This window comes from Enhydra lutris, unplaced genomic scaffold, assembly GCF_002288905.1.
Source record: "Enhydra lutris kenyoni isolate GAN:26980312 unplaced genomic scaffold, ASM228890v2 scaffoldscaffold22, whole genome shotgun sequence".
In the NCBI taxonomy this organism is placed as follows: Eukaryota; Metazoa; Chordata; class Mammalia; order Carnivora; family Mustelidae; genus Enhydra; species Enhydra lutris.
In genome coordinates this window covers 6,982,216-7,010,146 of record NW_019154106.1, presented here as the reverse complement: position 1 = coordinate 7,010,146, position 27,931 = coordinate 6,982,216, and the positions used below count along the sequence as shown (strand labels likewise).

The following is a 27,931-nucleotide window of genomic DNA, read 5'->3' as shown; positions in this document are numbered from 1 at the left end:
TAACGTACGCCGAACAAAGGCATAACCTCACCTTTCCACCAAAATGCCCCAAGTTTAGAAAACAGACCTATCCCTGTGGCCTGGCCCAAGCTGATAATCATTGAAGATAATCAACCGGATTCCCTAACAAAGCCACTCTTTTAAGAGTAAGTGAGGGGGGCACCTGGGTGGCTCAGTGGGTTAAGCCTCTGCCTTTGACTCAGGTCATGATCTCAGAGTCCTAGGATCGAGTCCCACATTGGGCTCTGCTCTGCGGAGAGCCTGCTTCCTCCTCTCTCTCTCTGCCTCTCTGACTACTTGTGATCTCTCTGTCAACTAAATAAATAAATTCTTTAAAAAAAAAAAAAAAAGAGTAAGTGACGGCAGGCCGAGTGCAGACGCGGACAGAGACGGAACGACAGGCGCCGGGCACAGAGGCTCTGGGAGGTTTGCGGGTGTGTACACAACAGCGCCTGCGCACCAACGCGCAGGACAAAAAGATGACGAGCCTTGGTCACGGAGCTTGGCCCAGCAGGCGGTGCCAAAATATAGGCAACCACGGCTGGCACCCAGACGCGATTTAAGGGATGCGGGCCAAGGACAATGCGCGCCAGAGCCCAACTTTGGCGCCCTATGAGACACAACTGCGCAGCCGCCATGATGTAGGCGGACCACTGGGCGCACGAGCGGGCGTGTCGGCGTTTGTGCGCACGCGCCCTTGGACGCACGGGGGCGCGCGACGACTGGGAACAAGAAGGAAGCGGAAGGGAAGGGGCGGGGTTTAACCCGTCTCGCTCATGCGCGCGCCGTGCAAATATTTGGCGGGTTTTCGCTGGTTACGCTGTTCTGTTCCAGTCCTGGAGGTGCTCCGCGGTAGCTTTTAGGGAGCAGGACGTTCTCCCCAGAAGTGCGAGTTAACGAGCTTTCTGCTTCCTTCCTTCGGGCGCTTGGGGGCTCCTCCCACATTAAAAAGAAGTGTTTCTCCGTGGCTGAGGCCGGGGCCTTCCGACCGCCGGAGGGCTTGGGCCATTTGGTCCTCTTCCGTCTCGCTCTCTGAGAGGGTACCAGGATTCGAGGAACCTCGTCCTGCCCATCAGTCTCCACGCCGTGGGTTCCTGGAGCTCAGGTCGGCGCTCGTTGGGCCGGGCCCCCGGCTTCCCTGCTGGGTCACCATGAGCGTGTCCGCCCAGCGCCTGGTGGAAGAGTTGCAGATCTTCGACGTAGAATGCGAGGCGGCTCTGACCGAGAAATGTGAGTCCCTCGGCCCCGCGCCGCCCCCAGCCGAGGTCCGCGCTCCTGCTCGGTGTTCCCAGTCGCCTAGAACCCCACAGGGAACGCAGCCAAGTTTCTCCCCTCCGCTAGATCAGACCTCTTGGTGTTTGGGAGACGAAGAATTAAGCCGTCTTGCGATATGGGATGTAGGGACTTGGCAGCGTTTGTAGTGTCCTGCTTGGATCCCAGCTCAAGAGTAAGAATATGGAGCACGACTTTAAACCCGCGCAGTTTCGGAAAGGTGGAATTGGGCCGTGCCAGGATCACACTAGGCCCGGTGGCGCGAGTTGTGAAATTCTTTAAGCCTCCAAAACAGAACAAGAGACGTGGGGGTTTTGAAATGTAACTTTTTATTCGTGGCTCCTCCCTTTACAGCCTGGCTGTAAACTTCTGATCCATCACTTCTCATCAAAGCTGTCGGTGGTCTGTGCAGATAGGAACCCTTAAGGTGGGTTCCCCAAATTGAATTTTAGCTCTGATAAGCTGGGGAGCTTGTCATCTGTTTACAGAAGCAGAAACAGACCAGGAGACCGCTAGTCTGTGAACCCCAGTCTCCTCTCCTCGAGTGTGGGTGCTCCCTTTTACTGGTCAGTCTCTGGGGCGGAGATGTCAGAAGCAGTGTCTTGGGAGGTGTAGAGTTCTCAGTTTCAGAATCGTGATGAATGTGCCCCTGCCCTAACCATTCGTCAACACTTAGAACTTCTTTTTTAATGTGTAAAACCGAAATGCAAACATGTTAACTTACCGTGAGATACCAAAATTCTCCAAGGTCTTATGCCCAGTGCATTCTTTTCCAAAATGCTGTTGCCTTCATCTCACAGAACTACTTTGGCAGTGGTGTTAGAATTCTAGGCTTTGAATTCATAATTACTAACCTCAGTGGGACTTTTAAGTTTGCCACCGTCTCCTTTAAGGTAAATCCTTCCGTCCCACTCAAAGCTCATGAACTTCTTGTGTCACCAAAAAAGTAGAAACAAAACTTCCACCATTACATCTTCACACCTACCTCTCCTGCTGCCTTATTCCAATGAATAAATTCTCCCTATTCCTAGCAAAATCCAGACCCCCCACTTGAGTCCTAAATCCCATTCCTTCTCAAACCTTCTTATAAACATTGCTCCGGTAATTCTAACCTCTTACATGTTTTCTATTTTTCTCGCTATAAGAGTTTTTCTCCTGATAGCACAGTAGTGTGGTTCTTGCTCCGCTTTTAAAATACTCTGTTGAGGGGCACCTGGGTGGCTCAGTGGGTTAAAGCCTCTGCCTGCAGCTCAGGTCATGATCTCAGGGTTCTGGGATCAAGCCCTGCATCGGGCTCCCTGCTCAGCAGGGAGCCTGCTACCACCCCCTCTCTGCCTGCCTCTCTGCCTACTTGTGATCTCTCTCTCTCTCTCTCTGTCAATAAATAAATAAAATCTTTAAAAAATAAAATACTCTGTTGAACCCATTCCCTCTTCCAGTTCTTTCCTCCCCAATTACAGCAAACCTCTTCAAAAGGGTTGTCTATTGTCTGTATTTGCTGTCTTCAGATTTGTCCTCCTTAAGCCCATTTCAGTAATCTTTTTCATCCCCAGGGCTTCTCTGAAATTGCTTCTCTCAAGGTCACCAGTGACCTTAACCTAGCTAAACTCGGGGTGACTTTTCAGCTCCCATCCGGAATTAGCATTTGACGCCGTTCGTCATGTCTTTGAAACACGTTTGTCTCTTAGCTTCTCAGACACTACACCTGCTTGTTCTCTTATCTTGCTTGTCACCGCTTCTCAGGCTCATCCTGAGACCCAGATGCACACACTTCCTTAGGGAATCTCATGTGGTCTCTCGGCTTTTCATCCCATGTGTTGCTAATGATCCCCAGGTGCCTGTCTTAGCCTGGACCACTTGCTGAACTGCCAACTCCCCTGTCCAGCTGCTAGCTGGGTGTGTAATGGGCACCTCGAACTCCATGTATCTAAAAACCAAGCTCCTGTGTGTCTTCCCTTTCCTCATAGGACTTCCTCCTGCTCTCTTCCCCACCCTTTGAGGTGCTCAGCCTGAAAACCGCATCATCTTTGATTCTGTTTTTTCTTCACCATCAGGAAATCCCATTGGCTTTACCCTCACGAAGCTTCCTGTGTGAAGTCCAACCACTTCTCCCCACGCATCACTGCCCCCACCTTGATCCAAGCCGCCGCCATTGCTCACTTGCACTTTGCCACGGTTCTCTTAATTGGTTCCCCTGATGCTGCCCTTGCCCCCTTCGCTCTCTGCTTAACATGGCATCCAGAGTGACCCTGTTCACGGGAAGCTGGGTCATGTTACCGCCCTGTCCGAACCCTCTGGTGATTTTCTAAGTTGCTCGGAGTACTAACCAGGGTAATTATAGTGGCCAACAATCTGCACCCCCTTGAACTCCTCGTCTGTCTCCTTCCTCACTGTGTTCTAACCATAGTGGCCTTGCTGATCTCGCTTCTGCCTCAGGATCTTTGCTTGAGAGCTCTTTCCCTAAATACGGCGTGGCTCGCTTTCCACCTTCTCAGCGAAGCCTTCCCTAATCCCTGTATTGAAAATTACCAATCCCTGCTCCCAAACCCTTGATCCCTTCCCCAGCTTTCTTTTTCTTTTTAATCTTACTTATCTATTTATTTTTTTAAGATTTTATTTATTTGAGAGGGGGAGAGAGAGAGAGAGCAAGGGAGGGAGGGGCGCCTGGGTGGCTCAGTCAGTTAAGTGTCTGCCTTAGGCTTGGGTCATTATCCCAGGGTCCTGGGGTCAAACCCACATCGGGCTCCCTGCTCAGCGGGGACTCTGCTTCTCCCTCTGACCCTTCCCCCTCTCGTGCTCTCTCTCTCTCACAATCTCTCTCCCTCAAATAAATAAATAAAATCTTAGAAAAGAGAGAGTGCACAGGAGGAGGGAGAATTGGACTCCCCGCTGAGCAAGGAGCCCGACCTGGGGTTCCGTCCCAGGACACTGGGATCATGACCTGAGCTGAAGACAGCCACTTACCGGACCGAGCCACCCGGGTGCCCCCAGCTTTCTTTTTCTACACAGCACATTGAACCATCTAACATAGCACAGATTTTACTTTCTTGTTTTCTGTCTCCAAGACTAAGCTTTGTGGAGATAAGGATTCTGCTCTGTTGTTCACTGCTCTATTCTCATGCTTGGAACCGGGCCTGGCACCAGCGGGTGCTGAGGAAACACTGACTAAAGAAATCAAAGACTGTTTTCACTTTTCCCGGGGGGGAAGCTGCAAGAAACGAACCGTGGTCTCACCTGCCCACTTTCCCTTCCCACAGTGGTGGAGCTGTGCCTCCTGTACGGACAGAACGAGGAGGGCATGGCAGCCGAGCTGATAGCCTTCTGCACCAGAACAGGGAAAGTTGGCCTTACCCCAGAGATCCTGAACTCTTTTGAGCATGAGGTAAGAACAAGATGTAAGAAAACTAATAATGAAATTCTCCATTCCTCCTCTTTGCGGGGAGGTGGTGTGAGACGAGTGTGGGCTTCAGAAACACAGCTCAACTCTGGTCCCAGTGTGCACGGGGGCAGCCAACATAACGTCTGTCCCTGAGTGTCCGTTTCCTCTTCTGTTACTGGTTCTAATAACCCGTTTTTTTTTTTTTTTATGGTTATTGTAAGAATTAGACGAGAGTGGGTCAGAATCACCTAAAACGGTATGTTGGGTGGTATGTAGGCCTTCAGCAAATCGTTGGTGGTGGTGTTAGCTTTGAGCAGTTTTGCAAACAGTCCCAGGAGAACTCTTCTTTGCTAGCCTGCCGTGCATTGTCTTGACTTAACTATTACTTGGAGGAATTTTATATATTAGATTGTATTTTGAATGCCTATTATTACCTCACAGCTGTGGAGCGCACCTCCTCTGTTACTTGACTATGGAATAATACATTCATTATCTTTTATTCCTCAGTGTCTGAGCAAAAAATCGTCCAGAGCGCCCAGGGATGGTGGGCACGCTGGAGCCAGAGACATTGTTTCCATCCAAGAGCTGTATCCTTTCCTGCTGCTGGTCTTTATAGAAAGCCGGGTGCTGTATCTTGTAATTTGCGTAATTTAAAAACAAATAATAATAAGAGTACCTACTAATCGGCTTTCTTGTTTAATCGACCCTTGCCTTCGATTTTGGTGGAAATCTGTTTTTCCTGAGCACTGTTTGTAGAATCGAAGTGGAGGAAGAAGAAGAGAGCCTCTTGGACTCCTACACCACACCCTCTAAGGTCAGTCTATGTTGGAGATCGCTTCCCACGAGTAGCCTTTTTTTCTTTATTCTAAAAACAGTGATGTTCTAAGGGAGAAAAGGAGCCACCCATACAGTTCCTGCTGCCTTGCCACTTACACGTTGTCCTTTCCCATCACAGGCATAGCCGTGTTTACGTAATGGCAGTCCTTGGAGCCATAGAGCTATCCTGCCTTTTTTCAACTAGCATAAGCATCATAAAATGTTCATAAATACAGTTTCTCCATTATTACTCTTCGTAAAAGTTGCAGAGCGTTGTATCTGGTGGAGGTGCTGTAACTGAATGATTCATTTCCAGTGTTGGATCCCAGCGTGAGGGGCAGGCTAGGGTAGTGGAATATGGAATAGTATTGGCGTCAAAGCCTGTGTCAGAAGACCTAGGGGACCTTGGGTGAGTTGTTTTATCCCTCCGAGCTGCAGCTTCCTTATCTCTAAGATACCGATGCTTCCGTTCATTTACCAAGCGGCTGCTGTGCGCCAGGCTCTGTACCAGACGCCGGGAGAACAATGGTGGAGAGAACAGGCACAGCTGGGCTCTGTCCTCAAGAAGCTCAAAATAAATTTGTAGAAATCCATAAACACGGAGGAAGCCTTAATTTTTCAAAGTCAAGTTGCATCGTGAGGAAGAAGGCAAGTAGTTTAGATGTGCCTGTGGAGAGCAAGAAAGCCGAAATCATGCCCTGTGAGGTTGCTGACACAAGACAGGCACACGGAACCTATTACTTGGACACGCTGCAATTTTCCTTAGCTTAAAACTGAAGAGATAATATGGTCAGTGCTTGATTTTCCCCGTAGAGATGGTCCTGTCTTAGAACCCATGTCTATTTTTTTTTTTTTTTTTTTTTTTTTTGACAGAGAGTGAGATTACAAGTAGGCAGAGAGACAGGCAGAAAGAGTGGGGGAAGCAGGCTCCCTGCTGAGCAGAGAGCCTGATGTGGGCCTCAATCCCAGGACCCTGGGATCATGACCTGAGCTGAATGCAGAGGCCTTAACCCACTGAGCCACCCAGGCGCCCCTAGAACCCATGTCTTACTAAAAAGCGCTTTCATTCTTGGGTTTGTTCAGGCCAGGAACCTTGGAGACCTCCCTGAGTCTTCCGTCTCTCTCACGCCCTCCTCCCAGCTCATTCACCAGCCCTCTCCCCTTGTGCACCAGGACCTGTTGCCACCAGGTCCTTGGCACTGTCCTCTCCTGGATGAGCAGGACAGTTCCCTGTCCTGGCTGCTTTCTGCTGTGTCCACCTCTGAGCCGTTCACACAGCAGCCACCGTGTGCCGTGCTTCTTTCAAAAGCAAGTCGGGCCAGGTTTTGCTGCTCACCGCCCTCCGCCGGCTCCCCCATCTTACCCGACAACATTCAGAAGGTGTGTGAGGGTCTGTCTGAGTTCGCCCCACTCCCTGTCCACTTCCCTCTCCTCCTCATTCTCGCGGTCTCTCTGCTCTTCAAACACACCAGACATGTGTCCGCCTCATCTGTCCCCTGTCTAAGGGAACAAACCCACCGCCAAGAGCAAGCCCCTCCTCTTTCCCGCCTTTGTTTCCTTCTCTTGCTTTACTTTTCTCCGTGGCACTTACTAACATGAGGCAGGTTGTGTATTTACTGCTCTGTTTCAGTCTGCCTCCCTGTGTTAGAACAGAAGCTCCCTGAGGGCAGAAACGCGGCTGTGTTTGCTGCTGTTTTCCCAGAGCCTGGCGTGTTAATCGTTGTTGAAGGACAGACCTGAGTAAGGACGGTTGCTTGGCTCCCTAAGGAGCACCAGCCAGGATTGCGGACCCTGGTGAGGCTGCTTCATGTGACGGCCTCACAGCTCCAGCATGTGTGATCTGTCTGTATGTCCAGAGCTGAGCGTGCTCTTGGGGACTGACTCGTGGTCACCCAGTGCTCCGTGGACTGACGTGTAGGTCAGATGCAAATTTACTTGGTTTCCCAGGGGAGTATATGCCCTTCCAGGAACAGAAATGCCGTTCTAGGGGTGCCCATTCCTGCCACAGACGCTGAGTTAGGAGTCACAGCCGGTGACCACGGAATCAGAGTTAAGTGGGTTGGACTGAAATGAGCAAACAAGATGAAAGACGTGTGGAAAGCCCAGAGGAGATGCCACGTGGGTCTGGCCCAGAGGAATGTGAAATACCTAGAATCGTACCTATCCTGGGGAAACTGCTCAGCCATCGTTAGGCCATACATCAGTGGCCTCCTCACTGCGTAGTCATGGGGCCAAACATTGGCCTTTCCCCTCACAAACAGTGCACAGCGAGCTTGCCAGACCCTTGTTGGGTCTCCGAGGCAGGCATGCCCGTGGTATAGAGCCGAGTGTCCCAGTGGCCTTCTCCGATCATCATTAAATGTTTGACTTGTGCAGTTAACAACTATTCTGCCTCTGCGCTCGCCATAAATCCCCTGGTGATCATTCGGCTTTCCACATGTCCTGCCTGATCGGAGGGAATGGGTTAGCCTGCGGATGTGAAGTTCCCGTGCCACCAGCATCGGCTTTCTAGTAAATGAATAAATTGGCAACCTGGGCTATAATTTGGGTTTCTGTGTGGTATGAGAATGTGCTTGCCCCAGGATATGAGAATTTGATCTCGGTCCCGGCATTTCTCCCTGCAAAATGCCTAGACGTGCAGCATTAAAAGCAAATCTCTTGAGTGTGGTTAGAGTGAGCACGTCCCTGAGAAGTCCGACTGGAGTTGGTCTGTTGACGCCATCGGGTTTGGCTGCAAGCGCTGAGGACAAAGGCCATGAAACTGCCCTGTCTCCCATCCTCTTGCCATGTCCTGGGAGACGGACTGTCCTTCTCTTGAAATACCCCCTCTCAACCTTGGACCTAGAGTTCCACAGCCCTTGTGGATTACAGGAGTCATTTAGGATATTAGTTTGAGGGGCGCCTGGGTGGCTCAGTGGGTTCAAGCCTCTGCCTCCAGCTCACGTCATGATACCAGGGTCCTGGGATAGAGTCCTGCATCGGGATCTCTGCTCAGCAGGGAGCCTGCTTCTCTGTCTCTCTCTGCCTGCCTCTCTGCCTACTTATGATCTCCGTCTATCAAATAAATAAATAAAATCTTAAAAAAAAAAAGATATTAGTTTGAGGAAACACACCAAAACCGTAAAATCTTACCCATCCTTTGGCCCAGTAATTGTCCCTAGTCAGAATCTCTCCTAAGGAAGTAATCTGAATTATGGGGAAAGCCATCTGTGTGAAGATGGGCATCAGCATTATTTAGGATCAGCCAAAGGTACAAGCACCCATTCACCCAGCAGTATAGAAGTATTCACGTCAACTCTTGTGTGTATCAGTTTAATCACAGCTACTAAAAAAGGACAAAGTTGGCGGGAAAATGTTCATAGTTAATATAGTGTGGAAAAAATCAGTATAGGTAATATTCAAATAAAGGTTTATATTTAAACTAAGATTGTAAATATTAGAATTCATATATTTTTTAAATTGGAAAAATACGAAAGTAGCAGAGAGGAGTATTAAAAATTGGTTATTGTACAAGAGTGGTAGCATCAGGGTCTTTTTAAAACCTAATTTCTGTCCCAGCTACTTGATAATGGCCTTGCGTCTGTTCTCCAGTGTTTGACCCCAGTTGTCGCCAGCAGGCGGCTGTGGTGACATGATTTTGGTGCGCAGCCAGGAGGAGCCCAAGGGCAGGGAATCCTCTGCAGAGTAGCCGGCCTCCTGGTTGTGGTCCGGGCGAAGAGTTTACCCCTGCTCTGCCCCAGTCAGCTGTCCTAGACTCCAGGAAGCAGCAGACCTCGGAGCCGCGGGTCTCATCCTCCATCCTGGGTTTATTTTGGATTCCTGTAGATGAGCAAAAGCCCGAAAACAGAAGTGACCATCAGTGAGGCGTTTGCTAAACACTCAGACTACGAGCTCAACCATACTATCTTCCCGGAGTCATTTCCCTTCTCTAATTGTGAAAACGTGCAGGAGATTTTGCCAAAATGAGTAGTAATGTGGTCCCACCCCTTGTCAGGAAAATGTGTCTGTGCAGATTAAAATTTCTAGCTGTTCCAGAGCAAAGGGGCGGGGAAAGAAAGTGACCACATGAACAGTTTGACAGGACAGATTGCCGGTCTGGCAGTCCTTTCTGGGAAATGTTGATCCTTTTTCATAATTGCCTTTAAAGTGGGTACAGGATTCCGATGGATTTGGTGATGGCTGCTGAAGATTTCTATGTGGGATTTTGCTTGGAGATGGGGCCTTGAGAAGGGAACCAGCCCAGCCCTACCTTGTGCCCTTCACTTAGGCACCGACCGTGCTTTTCTTCCAAAGTGACCTTACCCTCGGGTAGCAACTTGGGTCTTTGGTGACTGGGATCTCGTTTTCTCTTTTGTTCCTAGGGTTCTCAGAAGCGAGCTATCACCACCCCAGAAACCCCCCTAACAAAAAGGACTGTGTCTACTCGGAGCCCCCATCAACTCCTTTCGCCGTCGAGTTTCTCTCCAAGGTACAGATCAGAATGAATCCAGCTGCCCAACAGCGGGCCGGCTCTCCCCTTTCTGTGGTGGTCGGGGGACTGACCCTCCGGAGTGAGGGAGTCTGTGCAGGTGAACGTGTGGCTCTGTGGTGTCTGGCTCCAGGGCTTACTGCTGTCTGCCCTCCCTGCCTTCCCTTCCTGTGTGGAAAATTACTGCGTCTTCCAGTCGTTAAGGAAACTCACTTTCCACCCACTTTTCTGGGGCTCATTTTCCAGATCAGGAACAGATACCTTCTCCGGAAAACAACCTGTCTATTCAGAAGCCCTTGAGTCTTGGGAGTCTTGCCAGGGGAGACAGATAGGTTTCCATCTGCCTCTGTTAGTTCTGTTGTTGTTGGGTTTCTTCTCCTTGTTCTTCTTCTTCTTCTTTTCATCTATAGTATCAACTTTTTCTTTAAGATTTTATTTATTTGTCAGAGAGCACAAGCAGGGGGAGCGGCAGGCAGAGGGAGAGGGAGAAGCAGGCTCCCCGCGGAGCAGAGAGCCCGATACGGGGCTCCGTCCCAGGACCCTGGGATCATGACCTGCCTGAGCCAAAGGCAGACGCTTAACTTACTGAGCCATCCGGGCGCCCCCACAGTGTCTATTTTTTGAAAAGAAAAGCACATTATCTGTGTTCATCTTGTTGGAAAACCTGCTTATTGTTCCTCTCCCAGGTTACAGCTAGTTTCTGAGAGTTTGCATGTCACTGTGCGTCTCCGCGGACTTCATTGGCATTTTTCTCCCTGCCGCCACCTCTGCACGTAAATCCACAAAGATCACATGTGATCTTTTTGAAATCCGTAAATGACATGTCTCCCGTTAGCGCATTGCACAGGCGATGGCCCTGCCTGGTGGAAGAGAGGCTTGGTGCTGCCGCGTCGGGCCAAGGACCCGTCAGGTTAACCGTTTAGGGAAATTCGAACTGCCTGTGCCGTGGTCCCCTTGCCTACAGAGCAGAGCTGGAGATTGTCCAGCTCTGCCTCTCGAGAAAGGAGGTGACAGCGGTCACTCCAGAAGAGCGGCCACGGGACTCGGAAGGACAGTTTCCCTAGCATGATCCACTGCTGCTTTCGGGAGTTCTCAAACGGGTTTGGGAAGTGAGCTTTCTAGACGTACAAGGGCATCTTTGAAACTTGCTGGGTAGAGACAGTTCTCATCAGCCGAGCCAGCACGGTGACAGCAGCAGTCCCTTGAAGTGTCCTGGCACTAAGGGGCCAGCAGTGATGGCTGTCCCACGGGCCGCTTGGGGAGGAGCTCAGAGAAGGCGGCCCTGCGCTGCCTCGGCATTTTTTAATGCACGCTAATAAAGCTGACATCAGAAACTGGTTTTGTAATTTATGGAAGTAACCTGTAAATTATTCAGGTAGAGGCAGCGCAGGGCCCGAGCTCATTAACCAAGCTCCTCTCCCGTAGCCTCTGTGGGAAGCAGGAACCATGGCTCCAGTTTCGGTATTGCCCGTGAAACTGGTGCCTGCAGAGCTCGGGTCCTGAGGGGCAGACCGTCCGAAAGCGAGCTTGCTGCCAGCTGCGCTCCCAGCCAGGCGGTGGGAGGCCCGCATGGCCTTCCGGGGAGCTCATGACCTCCGTGTTCTTGTTTACCAGGCGGGCCGTGGAAATACGAGAGCTTGTCAGCTGGGCCTTGGAGAGTGGGAACGGTTGTCCACCAGCTGGCTGAACTCAGTACAGCCCCATCTGCACACATGGGGGAGCTGATTAAGTCCTTTGACCTTCATTTCACTGTGGTGTCTACCTTGAGCTATGTTGTGCCGTGTTAGACATGCACAGCAACTCTGGGCTTATCCACAGCCGAGCTCTAGGGTATTCTAGTAAGTGCGGGGGAAAAAAAATCATAAGAGAGGCCCTTGAGTGGCTCAGTTGGTTGAGTGTCTGCCTTCAGCTCAGGTCATGATCTCAGGAACCTGGGATTGAGCCCTGCATCAGGCTCCCTGCTCAGCAGGGGGTCTGCCTCTGTCTCTGTCCCTCCCCTGCCTGTTCCCTCTCTTTCTCTCTCTCTCTAATAAAAAAAAGTCTTTTAAAAAATTGTAAGAGAGAAAAGAAAGTGGTACTTCAAACTCGCTTTTTAATCAATCCAGAGTTCGGTTTGGTTTTCCTTTGTTTAGCTGTAATCCAGGAGAAAACCTTTTGAAATATGTCTCTGTCTCTAAACTTACCCTCATTCCTGAAATTCCTTAAAGGTCTGGGTATATCCAACCCCATTAAGCTGATAAGATTTATAAAATGTGAGGCTAGCTTGACGTTTCTCCGGTCCCCCTTTCCAAAAGGTTACCTCATTTTATTCACCTCACTCTTTAAATAGGAATTCAGTAATGCATATCTGTTTTTCTTCCAATCAGTGCTACTCCCTCTCAGAAATACAATTCAAGAAATAACCGAGGAGAAGTGGTTACCTCCTTTGGCTCAACACAGGGAGTGTCTTGGTCTGGAAGAGGAGGGGCCGGTAACCTCAGCCTGAAGGTCTTAGGGGGTCCAGAGTCACTCACCGGGAGCTACAAATCAATGTTCCAGAAGCTTCCAGATATTCGAGACGGTAATTGTTTATCTCTTTGCGATTCTGGAGAATATAAAACCACCTGGAGAGGTGTAGAGTAAGTAACACAGCTTTAGCTAGGCCAGTAGAACAAGTTCCAAGGTCGCCTTTGAATACAGAAGTTCGTAGATGTCCTCAGGATGCCCCTAGCAGTGGAGGGACAGGACATGACCCTCTCAGCAATTCTCCCAAGTCACTCCGCTTCCCTAAAGAGAAAGCACATAACCATTTCCCGGTGACAACCATTTGAACTGTGTAGAAGCCAATGAAAATCAAAGACATTTATGGTGTCTTCCTTGTAAAGAATGGAAGATTCTCCAGGTTGGACTTGACTTGCCCTAAACCTCACCGATGACCAGAAGGAAAGGAAGGCTGGGTTGTGGGCATCCATGCTGACTCTCGGGGAGTGTGCCACGTGATCTGTGGCCAAATTTCAGCCAGCAGATACTGGGAGATTGGCTAGGGCTTTAGAAGGAAGTCCTGGGCACCTCCTACTTCTGTAAATTGACTGACTTCAGTATTTTACAATGCGCTGTATCTTCTCCCCTTACAAGTGAAATGTCCTAAACACAATACTTTTTCCCCTCTGGGCTTTCAGTTCTGACCTGTAAGATAGAGGAACTTGGCAGTGAACTCAAGGAACATTACAAGATTGAGGCTTTTGCTCCTGTTCTGGTCCCAGCTCAAGTAAGAATCGTTCTAATAGTCCTTCCTAAATAATACTGTAATTTTTAAAAAAGATTTTATTTATTTGACAGAGAGAAAGAGATCACAATCAGGCAGGGGTGGGGGGGAGGTGAGCAGGCTCCCTGCTGAGCAGAGAGCCCAATGTGGGGCTCGATCCCAGGACCCTGAGATCATGACCTGAGCTGAAGGCAGAGGCTTTAACCCACTGAGCCACCCAGCTCCCTAATATTGTATTTTTAAACTGATGGTAAAAAGGCATCCCTGCTCCCTTTTTTACTTCTTGTCTACGTGCTAGTTAGAACATCTGTCTTGGTCGAATTTGATAACATTTTTTTTGCACTTGGATTAGGGTCTTCTACATAAGCAAAGACTGAGGCCTTCTCCTTTTTAGTGTGAGGCAGGTAGCCCCCTGGAGATTTCCCACAGATGGAAGTGTTCAGTGATCAGGTTATGAGGACAACAGCAAGGGTAGGGTTTCCAGGAGCAGTGACCCATAGTCGCTCCCCTAGTTTGGTGTCTGTCCTTGCAGATCAACCATTGCCAGTAATATCTTTAATTGTGGTTTACTCTGGCGTATGTTCCAGTGCTTTCTCTCTGAAACTTTTTTTTTAAGATTTTATTTATTTATCAGACAGAGATCACAAGTAGGCAGAGAGGCAGGCAGAGAGAGGAGGGAAGCAGGCTCCCCGCTGAGCAGAGAGCCCGAGGCGGGGCTCCATCCCAGGACCCTGGGATCATGACCTGAGCCGAAGGCAGAGGCTCAACCCATTGAGCCACCCAGGAGCCCCCCTGAAACATTTTTTAACCTAAGGGGAAATGTGTTCTAGAGGATTCCTTAAGGCACTTCTGTCATTGTTTGCATTCAGAGAAGATTGACCACTTGGGGATGATACACAAAACCATGTCATATAAGGAAGTTTGGGAGGAAGCAGTGGAGGGCAGGCAGCAATGCACCGTCTTGTGGGGAAAGATTGGACTTCCTCAGTCCGCCCCCAGGAATGGGAACAAGACAAAGGAAGCCAGAGAGAGACATTTCAGCTCAATTTGAAGAAGAATTTCCTGTTAAGAGACAATACGGTGTGTGGTTAAGGATATGGCTCTGGAGCCACACTTCAAACCCAGACTTGACCCACACTTTGACCTTAACTAAATTATGTAACCTGTGGCTGATTTCTCTCTTTTGTAAAGTGGATCCAGAAATAGTGTCCACTTCACCATCATTGCGGGGAATAAACAAGTTAATACACTTCAGCCTTTAGAACGTGCCTGGTATTCAGTAAGCTCAACAGATGTGAGCTGTTAAAGTTTGAAACTCCACAGATGCAGTGGGCTGCCTTGGGCGCGGAACCAAGTTCGTCTTCACTAGAGATGCCCAAACTTAGGTGACCGCTTAGAGGGCCTCGAGCATGGGTGGGTGGGCAGACCAGATGCCCTGAGAGTCACTGGTGATGCTTGTCAGTAGGGTGGCCCGGCCAAAAAAATCCTCCGCTGTCCGTTCTGGTGACCCCAGATTTTGAGCTCCTGCCCCCAAGACTGTCACGCGTATGTTACATCTTCGGTAGGAGCCCATTACTCTGCTGGGCCAGATCGGCTGTGACACCAATGGGAAGCTGAACAGCAAGTCCGTGATCCTCGAGGGGGACCGGGAACATTCCTTGGGGGCTCAGATTCCAGTGGATTTATCTGAGCTCAAAGAATATTCTCTGTTTCCCGGACAGGTGAGATGGGACGCATGCGTGCTGTATACTCTGTAGTGTGTATGGGGGCGGAGGTAGGATGAACATTGCGTCCCGGGGCTGCCTCACATTCTCATGAGGTGTGGCGGGAGCACTGGCCCGAGGGCAGACACCAGTGTACGGATTCCAGATTTCCCCGAATGCTCTGACCTCAGCCCTGGGACCTGCTGCCGGGTTCAGCCTCCAGCTCCGCCCCAGCACGGCCTGTCATTGTGGCCAAGCTCCTTATCATCTCGAAGCTGAGTGTCTTCATCTCTAACATGGAAATAATACTTCTTACCTCATAGAATTGTTAAAAAAATTAGATCATCCGTATGGAACATAATTATTATTACTGGTACAACCCTCTTAATTTGTTTTCCAGAAAAATACCCCCAAGTTTCTAATTATAAAATGAGATAGGTGCACTTAGTACTTAATAGATGGTTTTTTTAAGTGAAATACCCCAAACGTGGGGCTCAAACTCATGACCCCAAGACCAAGAGTCGCATGTCCTCCCTACTGACCTGGTCAGGCGCCCCAGTACCTTCATACTTTTTAATTTTATCAAAATAGTTTTATTGCCGATCTCTTGTTTATCTCCCATTCTACTTCTTCTTCTTCAGGTTGTAATTATGGAAGGAATCAACTCGACTGGTAGAAAATTTATTGCCACCAAACTCTACGAGGTACGAGGGTGACTGCCCCACCTTCCCTCCTCCTCTGCTGCAGACACAGTATGGGCCGTTCTGTCCGTCCTGGCAACGGGAGAACCTATTTATTTGCTTCTCAATCCTCTAGCTATAGAATGGGAAGCTACCTCCGGGCCTCCTGCAGACCATTTCTGCAAAGGGCCGTACGGTAAATATCTGAAGCGTTACAGGTCTTACGGTCTCTGTCACAATGACGGCTTTGGTGGCTTAGAAGTGCCACAGAAGCCTGCAGACCAGCGAGTGCGCCTAGCTTCGTGAAAGCGGGCGGTAGCCGGATGGGCCCCAAAGCCCCTAGTTTGCCAACCCCTGCTCTAGGCAGTAGTCCTCCACGGATTTGCAAATAACTCGAGCAAAAGTGGCAGATTCCCTGCTCTTGGGTTTTGCCTAGAATACTGGGACTCCGGGCACCTGTGCTCTCCCACTTCTTCTGGGTGTTAACGAGTGTCGCCGTGACCTCCCATTACCTGGGTTTCGTTGCCGCTCTGTGCCATATACGAAAACGGCGGGAACCGTCAGTTCTGTGAGCTTTGAGCTCCAGGGAGCAAGACTGAGGCCCTTTCTTCCTTCCGCACCTCGGCCCTCCCTCCCCACCTGCCCGTGCCGCGGTTCCCCACCCACATTCAGGGCCCACTCCCTCCCTTTTTTTTTTGTTCGACCAGGAACTCAGTTCAGCTTTTCTCCTGTTTTTAAGGGTCTGCCACTTCCATTTTATCAGCCCACGGAAGAGGATGGAGGTGCGTTTGGGTTCAAACGTTGTTCTGCTGACCGCGTGGGTGGAGGGGGCGGATCCGGGTTCCTCAGGCCCCGAGAAAGCTGCAAACCAAGCCTGGCAGTACCTGGGGGAGGCTGGGAAGGACAGCGGGTGGGTGGCTTCCCGGGCCCTTCGGAAGGCCGGGGTCTGAGCCCAGCGAGCCTGACCACCTGGGTTCTGGCTACACGAGGCATGCCGTCTGTCTGGAAGTTACTTTGTAAAAGACCAAATAGGAATGGTTTTAAAAGGAATTTCTTTCAATGTGCTGTGGGATCCTGGTTGGGATCCTGGAAGAGAAAAGGGACATTATGGAAAACCTAGTGACCCCCAAATAGTCAGGAGTTAACGATAATAAGCCAGCGCGAATTCCTTCATTTTGTTTTGTTTTTTTTTAGAGCTTTATTTGTTTATTTGAGAGAGAGAGAGTGAAGGCATGCACGCAGTCCGTAGGGATTGGGCGGGAGGGGGCGGAAGGCACGGCTCACACAGCGTGATCTCACCATCATGACCTGAGCTGAAATCAAGAGTCAGATGCTTTTTTTTTTTTTTTTTTTTTTTTTTTTAAGATTTTTATTTATATATTTGACAGAGATCACAAGTAGGCAGAGAGTCAGGTAGAGAGAGGCGGGGAAGCAGGCTCTCCGCTGAGCAGAGAGCCCGATGCAGGGCTCGATCCCAGGACCCTGCGATCATGCCCGAGCCAAAGGCAGAGGCTTAACCTACTGAGCCACCCAGGCGCCCCAAGAGTCAGATGCTTAACTGACCGAGCCACCCAAGTGCCCCCGGGTTCATTTTGACAGATGCACCCAGTCAGGCAGGGTGCCGGCGTTCGGGACATGGGGGGAGGGTATATATACAAGAACTTGGTATTATCTTTGCAACTTTCCTATTCTTCTAAAGTTATTCCAAAATTGAAAGTTTATTAAAAAGTTAGACAAATTTCTGGGGCATCTGGGTGGCTCAGTCAGTTAAGTGTCTGCCTTCAGCTTGGGTCATGATCTTGGGCTCGCCTCTCAGCAGGAGTCTGCTTCTCCCACTCCAGCTGGCACTGCCACTTCCCCGCTGCGCTCATGCTCTCTTTCTCTTAAATAAAGAAATAAAATCTTTTTAAAAAAAAAGACAAATTTTATCTTTTAAAGGATTTTATTTACTTATTTGACAGAGATCACAAGCAGGCAGAGAGGCAGGCAGAGAGAGAGCAGGAAGCAGGCTCCCCGCCGAGCAGAGAGCCCGATGCGGGGCTGGATCCCAGGACCCTGGGATCACGACCTGAGTCGAAGGCAGAGGCTTTAACCCACTGAGCCACCCAGGCGCGCCCCCCAAAAAAGACAAATTTCTAAGGAGGCCTGGAGTTATTTGGTAACCAATCTGGATGGGAAAAGACGAAAAGAAATTCTAACAGACTGCTTCAGAATCATTCAGAGCATTTTTGGAAGGAAAGCAGAAGACTGTTGAGAACTCTTAGTGAGACAGCCAACTCAAGGGTATTGTCAGCACCCCGTGCCCAGTAACGGGGCGTGATGAGGGCGTTCTTGGCGATGACCTAGAATCAGGAATGAAATTTCAGGGTTTATGACATTGCACATTGTATCAGAAGACCCATGTTTTTGGCAACGAACCAATGAACGTGGTGGTATTAGATCCACTGTGCATGGCAAGATGAAACTGACGTGGCTGAGATGCCCGGATTCTGAGCCGTGTGCCAGGGAAGCCTCTGGAAGCAGTGGAATTAGTTATGAACAAACAGTTTTAACCAAGGTACTGAGATACATACGCACTTGGAGACGCAGAATAAGACGTGGGCCCTGGTCTGCTGGCATTTGCTCTCCTCCAGGGTTTACATCTCCTGTAGGCTCCTCAGAACCAGATTTAACTTTGTCCCCTATCCTAGCACAGGGTGAAACAGACTCTTCTCCCTGAACCCTCAATCCTGCTTCACGGCTTTCCCGCTCTGGTAGACAAGTAACGGCCTACTTCCTCGGACAGGGACTGTGTTTCTCTCTACGGCAGAAGGGACTTCACAGGTGTCCTTTACTTAAGAATCCTGAGATTATCCTGGATTGTCTGGGTGGGCCCAGTGTCATCACAAGGGTCTTTGTAAGGGGGAGGGCAGAACGATCCACATCAAAAGTAGGAAAGGTGGGCTGCTGGCTGGGAAGATGGAAAAGGGGTCCTGAGCCAAGAAATGCAGGTGGCTTCTAGAAGCTGGAAAAGGCAAGGAAACCTCTCGCCTGGAGCCTCCAGAAGGGGTACAGCCCTGCCAGAACCTTGATTGTGGGACTCCTGACCCCCAGAACCGTAATCATAAATACGTGTTTGATTTCAGCCACTAAGGTTGTGATAATTTGTCACAGCAGCCATAGGAAACTAACACAACTCCATGTTAAGTCCGAGATCTTTGGGTTTCGTTGGTGTAAGCTACAGAAACCGGTTCAGACTAACCTAAGAAAAGGAGAATTTGTTAGGGGAAATCCAGCTACCTGTAGCGAGGACGGGGAGCTAGAAATGCAGACTTTGGAGCAGCTCTAGGTGTCCAGCCAGCAGGAGTTCCCCAGCTCTCATCCAGTTACCTCTGGCCAGAATAGGTCAGCTCCGCCCTTTCTTCTCTCTTTGAATGATTCACCTCTTTTGAGATTCCAGAACCAGAGAGGAGAGTATGGAGAGCTCAGACTGATCACACACCTGGCTCTTGGCTAGGGGACAACATTACACCTAATTTACAGTCCCCCGGACTGCCTGGTGGAGGAGAGAGAGGGCTGGCTCTCCCAAAGGAAGGCCAGTGCTGTGGGGAAAGGGTCATGTGAGACAAGTAGCCAAATGTCACACCTCTGTACCCCACATGGGAATCCCAGGCCAAACCTCACACCCAGCCCATCTTTCTCGACTCCTCACCGGACCACATTCTCCAGCCACACTGGACCACAGATGTTCCCTCAAACTGCACACTCTCCAGGACCCTGTCCTGCCCTTGCTCCCGGAAAATTCTACTTACAAGCATAAGCAAAGTGAAATAAGCCAGTCACAAAAAGATAAATAGTGTATGGTTTCACTTACATGAGATGTTTAGAGTAGCCAGAATCCTGGAGACAGACAGTAGAATGGTGGGAGAGCGGGAGTTCGTGTTTAATGGAGACAAGAGTTTCGGTTTCACGAGATGAAAGAGTTCTGGGAATGAGTGGCGATGATGATTGCACAGCATTCTGCATTTATTTAATGCCACTGAAATGTATACTTAAAAATGGTGATGATGGCAAATTTTATGTTATTTGTGTTTTATCATAATAAAAAAATAGGGGAAAGGCATGAGCAAATCTCACCTTGATCAGGTCTTTCCTGATTGCCACTTCCTCCCATCGCTCACGTGTGCTGCTGGCAAGCTGCCTGTCACTCCCTAGTTATTCGCATACTTCCCTGTTTCTAGCAGCTGGCAGAGCATTCTTTGTGGTTGGGGATGAGATCTTGGATTCCCAGAGTTGTACACATAGGGAGACTCAATTAATTGAGTCCTGTGGCATTTTTCCCTAATTGTCCTTTCTTCCACCATCCCATTATCTTCTAATCAATACCTTATGATCCTTTCTGTCTTAGATTTTGAGCAAAACATGGTCCTGGTGGCCTGTGGCCCATACACCACATCCGACAGCATCACGTACGACCCCCTGCTCGATCTGATCGCTGTCATCAACCATGATCTGCCAGACGTCTGCATCCTGGTAGGACAGCCTCCTGGGACAGCTTCGCTGGGGGAGGCACCAAGGGGAAACTGGGGAGGAGACCTTGGAAAAAGGCCCAGGGGCGTCTGAGTGGCTCAGTCAGTCAAGTGTCTGATGCTTGGTTCCAGCTCAGGTCATGATCTCATGATTGTGAGATCAAGTCCCCATTCGGGCTCTGCACTGAGCATGGATCCTGCTTCCGATTCTCTCTCCCTCCCTCTCAGCTCCTCCTCCTTTCTCTCTCTCTGTCTCTCAAATAAAGTCTTTTTTTTTTTTTTTTTTTAAAGAAAGACCCCCTAGGGGCGCCTGGGTGGCTCAGTGCATTAAGTCTCTGCCTTCGGCTCAGGTCATGATCAGGGTCCTGGGATCGTGCCCCACACAGCAGGGAGCCTGCTTCCTCCTCTCTCTCTCTGCCTGCCTCTCTGTCTATTTGTGATCTCTGTCAAATAAATAAATATTTAAAAAAAAAAAAAAAAGGCCCCCTGTTGTAGGAGGCAGCACACCTGGTTAGGGGGCCCTGGCGGCCTCCAGGCATCCAGGGTCATGGCCTTTGCCTGTGATGTTGGCTGGGCACCCCATCCCCGTCTGCTGTCCAGAGGGACAGATGGACCCTGGGCAGAGAGCCACTAGGAGAGGGTGTGTGAAGGTGCTCCTGGACACGTGTGGTTCTGATACTTTGTTTCTCTTATCTGCAGCTTGGACCTTTCCTGGACGCAAAGCACGAACAGGTTGAGGTAAGTCGAGGCTGGAAGGGGACGTGCCAGATACTTCCCTCCCGTTGAGCCCTCACTCTTGTTTCCATATTTTGGTTTATGCAGCATTTGTCACAAACTTAATCCCTGTGGCTAATCAGAAAAGCACTGTAGCAGGGCATTTTTATAAAGATGCTGCATTGGAAGGCTTCGTGTCACCAAAATGCAAGGCCCGTTTGGAAGCTGGGGAAGGAAATGCACGTCTGTGAGTCTGGGGTCCTGGTGTGATGCTCAGGGGTGCCAAGACCTGAACGCGCTTGCACAGACACAGGGGTCTGTGGCTCACTAAACTGCTACCCTTGGCTCAGGACCCCCGTCTTGCCATCCTTTGATGCAGAAAACACAAAAGGCCCTTCCCGGGACATCTCTGTGGCCGAGAGTCGGCGCCTCCTGCCCTTTGTCTCAGGATGTCACACCTTCCACAGGAAGGATTTCAGAACACTCTTGCTTCTCGTGTTGCAGCTTATGTTCTAGAGGATGAACTCCTCCCCCACCTGCTTTCCTGCCCCCAGAGAGACTGCTCTTGAGGACAGAGACCACGAGCGTGTGTCTTTCATGGTCGTCTGTCCTTCAGCTCCTCGCTAGGCGGGTCAGTGAAGGCCGGCATCTGCCCTCTGAATCGTCTCCTTCCTTCTCTTGCAGAGCTGTCTGCTCACAAGTCCGTTTGAAGATATTTTCAAGCAGTGTCTGCGGACAATTATCGAAGGGACGCGCAGGTCAGAATTGAGACTGTTGGACAGAGCCTCACTCTGCCCGGGTTCCCCGTGGCAGGAAGTAACGGTAGCTCCTGTCCCTTCATCCTTTTGAACTCCAGAGATCAGATCCTCCTCTTGACTCCCAAGTGCACAGACGCCGGGCTTAGAGGCATCTCTAAAACACAAAGATAAACACACTTAACAGGAAGAGGCTGCGCAGACTTTCGCTCTTCCCTTGCTTGCCCTTTGCTTCCTTCCTTTTCTCACTCCCTTTTGTGTAAACTCCTATTTCCTGGGAACCTTCCCAGCTGATTCTGAGAAGTGTTTGATGAGTTCCCCAACGAAATCCCCAGGGGCCCCAAGCATCTCGCTGCATGAGTGATTGTTTTGGGGTGAGTCCAAGTCCTTACCCCCCCGCAGAGTCCGAGCTGCCCCACGCTTCATGGGGCACTGCTGACGGCCAAGCAGGCCATGGGGGGTGAGGGGGATCTTAGAGCCTCGCTGTAGACCAAGGGGCAGGAACTGAGGAGAGACATGCGATTCTAATTTGAGAGAAAAGGCACTATTCCAGGAAAAGTCCCAAACTACAAGTAGGAAGTTACTCGGGAAGCAGATGTCCTCACTTCCTGCCCTCTTCCTCCAGGGCCTGGGTTTGAAGGGATCTGGTACAGGTGATGGATCTTCTCCTCTAGGGATCTGCCTGCCTATGGCTGAGCTCAGAGAAAATAAACATTCCTGAGGCTAAGCTTTTAAAAACAAGTCTGTAACAAAGCTGGTTTTTAAAACAAGATGTATAATCTTCCGCCCATTCGCTGTGAGAACTGATCCCAGAGTCCATTAGTCGTAATACTACCTTCTTGTATCGGCGGCAAGGCCAGTGTGGCAGGCCTCGGGGACTGAGGAGAAGCCCCCCTAGCTTACCTGGGGCTCAGGGGACTGGGCCTGCATCTGGGTCTGCCCCTTCCTCACTCCCTCCCTCAAATGAAGTTAATACAAGTGCCTCCCCTCTTGCCGTTTGTCCTGACGCAGGCCAGACCTGGGGAGCACCTGGTGCTCCTCAGAGATACCCCTCCCCGCCCCAGCTGCCAGGAGCAGGGCTGGTGTCCTTGTTCAGTGGGGTCCCCCAGGGATGGTCAGGGACCGCGTAGCCGTGCCCCAGCAGGCCGGGTGCTCTCAGTGCGACATCGGGTCCTGTTTTTGGTTCCTCGCCCCGTGTGGTGGTGACAGCAGTGGAACAAACAAAGAACAGACCGGGCATTGTGACTGTGGGGCTAGCGCCCAGCGCGGCCAGGCACTTTGATCTGCAGCCAGCGTGCGCCCCGGGGCAGGGGGCAGCTGCCCCGCCCTCCCCAAAACAGTATATAAGCGCTCCATGCTGGGGGAATTTATTTTTATCCCTGAGAGATCAGACGTACAGAGCTGATTTATCAGTAAAAGCCAGAGCTCGCGGAAGTGCCCCCTGCACGGAGCGCCGCGCTGCCGCCTAGCAGCAGCCCCGCAGAGGGAGCGGCTGTGGGGACCCTCCCACCGCCATGCACGAGGTTGTGCAATGCTCAGCATAGTTGGAATTTTCTGTCTGATCCCTCCCCCTACAGCCACTTCACAACCCTGAGCAGGAGGGCCGTTTCCTCCTTAACCATTCCTCTTCCAGCACCTTCCCTAAAGCAGCAACTCCACCCCTTTAAACGGGCCAGTGGCATCTCCACCCTCTGTGTCCCTAGCAGACCGAGCCCCGGCCCTGGAGCTCAGCTAGTCCTGGGATGGTCAGCCCTGGCTTCGGGTGACTTGATCGTGTACTTCTCCATGTCACAAGGACAGTACCTGGTGGCCAAAGTGGTCTTAAGGTCCTGGGTTCTGTTGCACACGTCTCAGTTCACACTCTGAGCCGGTATGACGGTTGACAGATGTGCCAACAGTCACCAATACCTTTCTCCCATAGGACAGGCAGCTACGGAGCTGTACCTGTGTCTGGGAAGGCCGTAGAGTTTAAGCAAGAGAGGGAGCTGGCAGTGGGCACTGTTGGAGGGGTTTAAACATGCCCTCAAAGTGACACTTCGTGGCTGTGTGGTTTGTAGTAGGCCCCCTGCCAAGCACAGCTGAGGGAACCAAGGAAACGGGATTTTTTTTTTTTTTCCTTTCCTCTTTTGTGTGGCTGAGGATCAATAGTTGGGTCCTAGAGTTGAAGGTTTTTCTTCGCTCACATGTTGAACCCTAGAGATCCCCCTTCTGCTTCCATCGAAGGAAATCTCTGTTTGCCGTTGCTGTTAAATAGTCCCGTCACTCTGGCTAGACAGTCTGCTGAGAGAAACTTGGAGCATCGCTTCCCTGTGCGAGAGGGAAGGGCCTTGGGGAAAGGCCACATGTGTTCTTCCCCATCCCTTGGGAGGTGTGTCTGTCCATTGTTGTAATTAGGACCCAGTGTTCTGGTAGGAGGCTGTGGTTTGACCCTCCATGTGTGAAGCAGTGTGGGGGTCTGGCCGGCATGGCTGGTCTCTCCCTGGGCAAGAGTCCCTGCGCCCCACCGGGTCAGGGAGACTCCCGCCTATACGCCACGTGTGTGTGCACAGTGTGGAGTCAGAGGTTTGGTTTCCTATCTGGCTGCAAGGCCCTGATTCTTTGGTCAAAACCTTGTCTTTCTAGATCTTCTCTATCCCAATTTTGGCTCCTGCTTTCTTTCCCACCAAACGTGCCCTTGCCCCAGCGGCACACTACACAGAGCCGGGAGAAAGTGTGTCCTGAGTGACCCGAGCCTCACTGAGGTAGATGCACGGGAGTGGGAACAAGGTGCCTTGTGCTCACAGTGTCCCGTGGGAAACGGCCTCTCTCCTGCTAGAGTTCAGCTCGGAAATTCCTCCCTGGACGGGGGCCCTTGTCCCGAGCGCGACGTTTGCCGTCTGTCGTCCAGCTGTTCTAACTCGACTGCAATCGCTTTTCTTCCTCTCCTGACGGTTTTCTGACAAAGCAGCTCTGGCTCCCGCCTCGTCTTTGTCCCGTCCGTGAGGGACGTGCACCGCGAGCCCGTGTACCCGCAGCCGCCCTTCAGCTACTCCGACCTGCTTCGAGACGACAGAAAGGTAGCAGCGCCCCCACTCTGGCCCCTGAGTGGAGGGTAGATGGGCCTGACTCTTGAGCATCTTTCTTTAACAGACAGATGTATTTGTGATTTACTGTCCATCGGTTTGGCCCCCCTTTTGGTGGTCTCCCCACCCCTGGGAGACCCCCCACTGTCCCCCCAACATGGGCAGGACATTTCTAAGTTGGGTGCACAAATGCTCGTCTCGCCCCCTCTCGTTTCAGCGAGTGCAGTTCGTGTCTGAGCCCTGCAGCCTCGCCGTCAATGGAGTGATCCTTGGCCTGACGTCCACGGATCTGCTGTTCCACATGGGAGCCGAGGAGATCAGTAGGTGGGGAGCACTTCTGGCCCGGCAGGCAGGACGCTCGTGGCTCTCTGGGCCCCCGGCCTTTCTTCCACCAAGAAAACCAAGGGGCTGCTTGGCAGAGCCTTGACTGGGAAGTCCTCAGAGTCATGCTTTGTGCCAGACCCTTAGGCCATTCACGTTTATCTGTTCCCAGAGGGAGCGACGGGGTCTGTCTCTGCTCGCACTTCTCTGTGGTGTTGGAGACCCCGTAGAGCCATGGCCACGTGCCTTTGCACTCCGTTTCTCATCGTAGAAGTTCATCTCCTTTTCTTCACCTCCCACTCTTGTGACCTAAGCAGGAGGGCGTGTCCCTGCTCGTGCAAGTGAGCTGCAAAGCCGGTCAGCCGGGTGTTGGTCTGCAGAAACTCAGACCTAGCCTGCCTGCTGGCGGCCGTCTGGCGGTTCCGCCGTCACTGGAGGGCGTGTGAAGCCGTGCGTGTGTTAGGCGAGAGGGGTGTGTGCTTGCTGGCTGGGGTCCGAGGTGCAAAGGTCACCCTGACTTCACGCTCACCGCACTCTGTGCGCTTCTAACACATTCTCGCACATTCTTGCACACTGCGGTTTTAGCCAGCGGCTTGCGTGGTCTTGATCACCTAGGATGCCTGCTCTTTGCCTTTACAGCCCGGTGGCCTGCTCCCCTTCTCGGGGGGAACAGACCCAACTCTTTGTTGGGGGGGGGCGTCTTTCGACTTCCCCAGAGGTACCCTCTCATCACTGCCTATGGGCCATGGAGCTTCTCCCCGGTTTATCGAGTCCTCAGGTCCTCCCCAAAGAGACACGGACGCTGAGAAGCGAGGCTCTGCATTCCATTTCTTGCTTCTCTTGCTTCCCCAGTGCTTCTGGACCTTCGGACAGACTCAGCCGAATCCTCAAGCACATCCTGACCCAGAGGAGGTGAGCTCGCTCGTGGGGCTCTCTGACCAGGACAAGTGTGCTTTGGGGTCCGGAGCTTTGACAGATTTGATTGCGAGCACCTTCCTTGGGCCACTACCTGGGAACTCTCCCCCCGCCTCTGTGATGACAAGCCGACCTTCTGTCCCCCAAACACAGGGAGGAGTGGAGAGACGATGTGGGAAGAGGGGCCCCCAGCCCAGCCACTGCTGACTGCTTCTCTCCGTCTCTGTAGCTACTACCCGCTCTACCCTCCCCAGGAAGACATGGCCATTGACTATGAGAATTTCTACACCTATGCACAGCTGCCCGTCACCCCGGACGTCTTCATTATCCCATCAGAGCTGAAATACTTTGTGAAGGTAGGTTTGAACTCTGCTTTTTCCCCAGAAACACCAGGACCCATCTGACTTTCCCTTCTAGACCGCTGGTCCCCACTCCTCATGCTGGGGACGGTGCTCCTTTCTTTGGGAGAGGTGATAAAAGGACTAGAAAATGAATCTTTTAATAAAATGTTTGAGTGAAAGCCGTCTCCCTGCTCCTATGTAACCCCCCCCCCCCGGGCGTTCAGCTAGCCAGCCTGGGAGCCCCGGGGCAGGTAGGAAGGCCCTCACGCGGTGGTTGTCATGTGGGGCCACATCCGGGAGACCTGGGAATGTTTCGCGCGCCTGCCCCACTTCCCAGAACTCGGATGTGACCTCCGGAAAGGTCTCCGCCACCAGAACTTCAAAGAAGCCCTTGGGTCATTCTCATCTCTGCCACCGGCGGCCCTGGCTCCCGCCCCGGGGGTGGGTCCTCGGGATCCGCCCGAGCCGTAGCTCTCTTGCCAAATCAGCTAATGGGACCTCAAGAGGTAGAAATGTGTTCCTCTGCTGGGAACAGTAACCAGGTCAGGTTTGTCTCCCAAGTTGGGGAGCTGATTGTTACCCTTTTTTATTCTGGTTCAGAGGCTCAAAAGGAACTCAGGGCTTTCCAGTAAGAAGTTAACAGATTGGACTTGAGATGTGTTCCGTTGCCTTCCACTCCTCTCTGGGGTCTGTTAGGTGGTTCCAGCTTTCTCACGTCTGCCCCTTTCCTTTCCCCAGGACGTCCTCGGCTGCGTCTGTGTGAATCCCGGGCGCCTCACCAAGGGGCAGGTGGGGGGCACCTTTGGCCGCCTCTTCCTCAGGAGGCAGCCGGCAGCGGGCGGGGAGGGGAGGCGGAGTCCGTGCGTGGCCGCCCAGGTGGTCAGGATCTGAGGCCTGAGCACTTCCTCGTCCCCCGTCGTGTGGCGCTCACGGATGTCTGAGAGCCCAGGAGCGGCCCTCCGCCGGGAGCCCAGCCACTGGAAGGTGGAGGACAGCGGACAGTCACCTAGCGCAGGGAGGCTGCGGGGCGCGGGCCAGGCGAAGCTGGACCCTGACCCTGACCTGGAGTCGAGCTGCTCTGGAAGAAAGCTCTTGCTTCTTCGTGGACACACAGAGCCCAGGGCAAACTGGCTGTGGACGCAGCATGCTCGGAAAAGGCCAGAAGGCTTGGTGATCTCTTGGCGGGAATCAGACACGGAAACAACTTTTGGAGAAATAAAAGTAAATTCCGAGGGTGACTCCTGAGTGGAGTTCTTTTTCTTTTTCCTTTTTCCTGGAACAAAGAACGTTGCCTCCTTAACCTGTGCCCAGTGAAGCCAGCACATCTGTCACACTGGGTGTCTGTCCGTCAGCAGCCCTGACCCTCCCCAGCCGCCCCCCGCCCCGGTGGCCTCCGTGCTGGGGAGCGGGGTGGGGGAGGGGGCCGAGGAGTGAGGGGGTTTGCAGAGTGAGGAGCTGGTGGCGCGCCTGTCCCTCCCCGCGCAGCCCTGTTCTGCGGGCGGTGGTCCCAGCCTGACCACTCCATCTGGAGGGGGCGGCCTCCCGAAGCCCTGCCAAAGCTGGATTCCCCCGCGCCGGCCCTGCCAAAGTTGCACAACGAATGGGGCTTGCCCAGAGCCTGGAGCTCTTGGCCGGGTGGGGCCCTCTAGGGTCCCCAAACACCCCGTGTGTCCTGGCATTTGGGGAAAAGCCCTCACTGGCTAAACGTGAGCTGAGTTTCTGCCCAAAGCCCGCGGGCTCTCCCGCCTCCTCT

The 27,931-nt window shown here is 51.7% G+C and overlaps 1 protein-coding gene across 3 annotated transcripts; it reads left to right on the top strand.

Moving 5' to 3' along the window:
* Window positions 1-738: 738 nt before the first annotated feature.
* On the top strand, window positions 739-27,416 carry LOC111149618 (DNA polymerase alpha 2, accessory subunit). Of its 3 annotated transcripts, XM_022506776.1 has the most exons (18): window positions 741-1,230; window positions 4,530-4,654; window positions 5,159-5,238; window positions 5,408-5,465; window positions 9,829-9,935; window positions 12,302-12,495; window positions 13,094-13,182; window positions 14,745-14,900; window positions 15,524-15,586; window positions 16,302-16,344; window positions 19,950-20,074; window positions 20,770-20,808; window positions 21,469-21,542; window positions 24,487-24,595; window positions 24,819-24,925; window positions 25,775-25,834; window positions 26,067-26,193; window positions 26,917-27,416. In XM_022506776.1, the coding sequence occupies exons 1-18, from the start codon at window positions 1,152-1,154 to the stop codon at window positions 27,067-27,069; spliced, it is 1,788 nt and encodes a 595-aa protein (XP_022362484.1). In that variant the 5' UTR covers window positions 741-1,151; the 3' UTR covers window positions 27,070-27,416. The 3 variants fall into 3 exon arrangements, with proteins under 3 accessions (XP_022362485.1, XP_022362486.1, XP_022362484.1); XM_022506777.1 differs by lacking the exon at window positions 25,775-25,834 and having other exon boundaries at window positions 739-1,230; XM_022506778.1 differs by lacking the exon at window positions 14,745-14,900 and having other exon boundaries at window positions 740-1,230.
* The last annotated feature ends 515 nt before the right edge of the window (window positions 27,417-27,931 follow it).

What these genes read in the sequence shown, in the direction of transcription:
- LOC111149618 (XM_022506776.1), top strand. Translation starts at nt 1,152, where the DNA reads ATGAGCGTGTCCGCCCAGCGCCTGGTGGAAGAGTTGCAGATCTTCGAC. An exon ending in GGCGGCTCTGACCGAGAAAT is followed by an intron (nt 1,231 to 4,529) that starts GTGAGTCCCTCG and finishes CCCTTCCCACAG; the next exon opens with TGGTGGAGCTGTGCCTCCTG. An exon ending in TGAACTCTTTTGAGCATGAG is followed by an intron (nt 4,655 to 5,158) that starts GTAAGAACAAGA and finishes TTTATTCCTCAG; the next exon opens with TGTCTGAGCAAAAAATCGTC.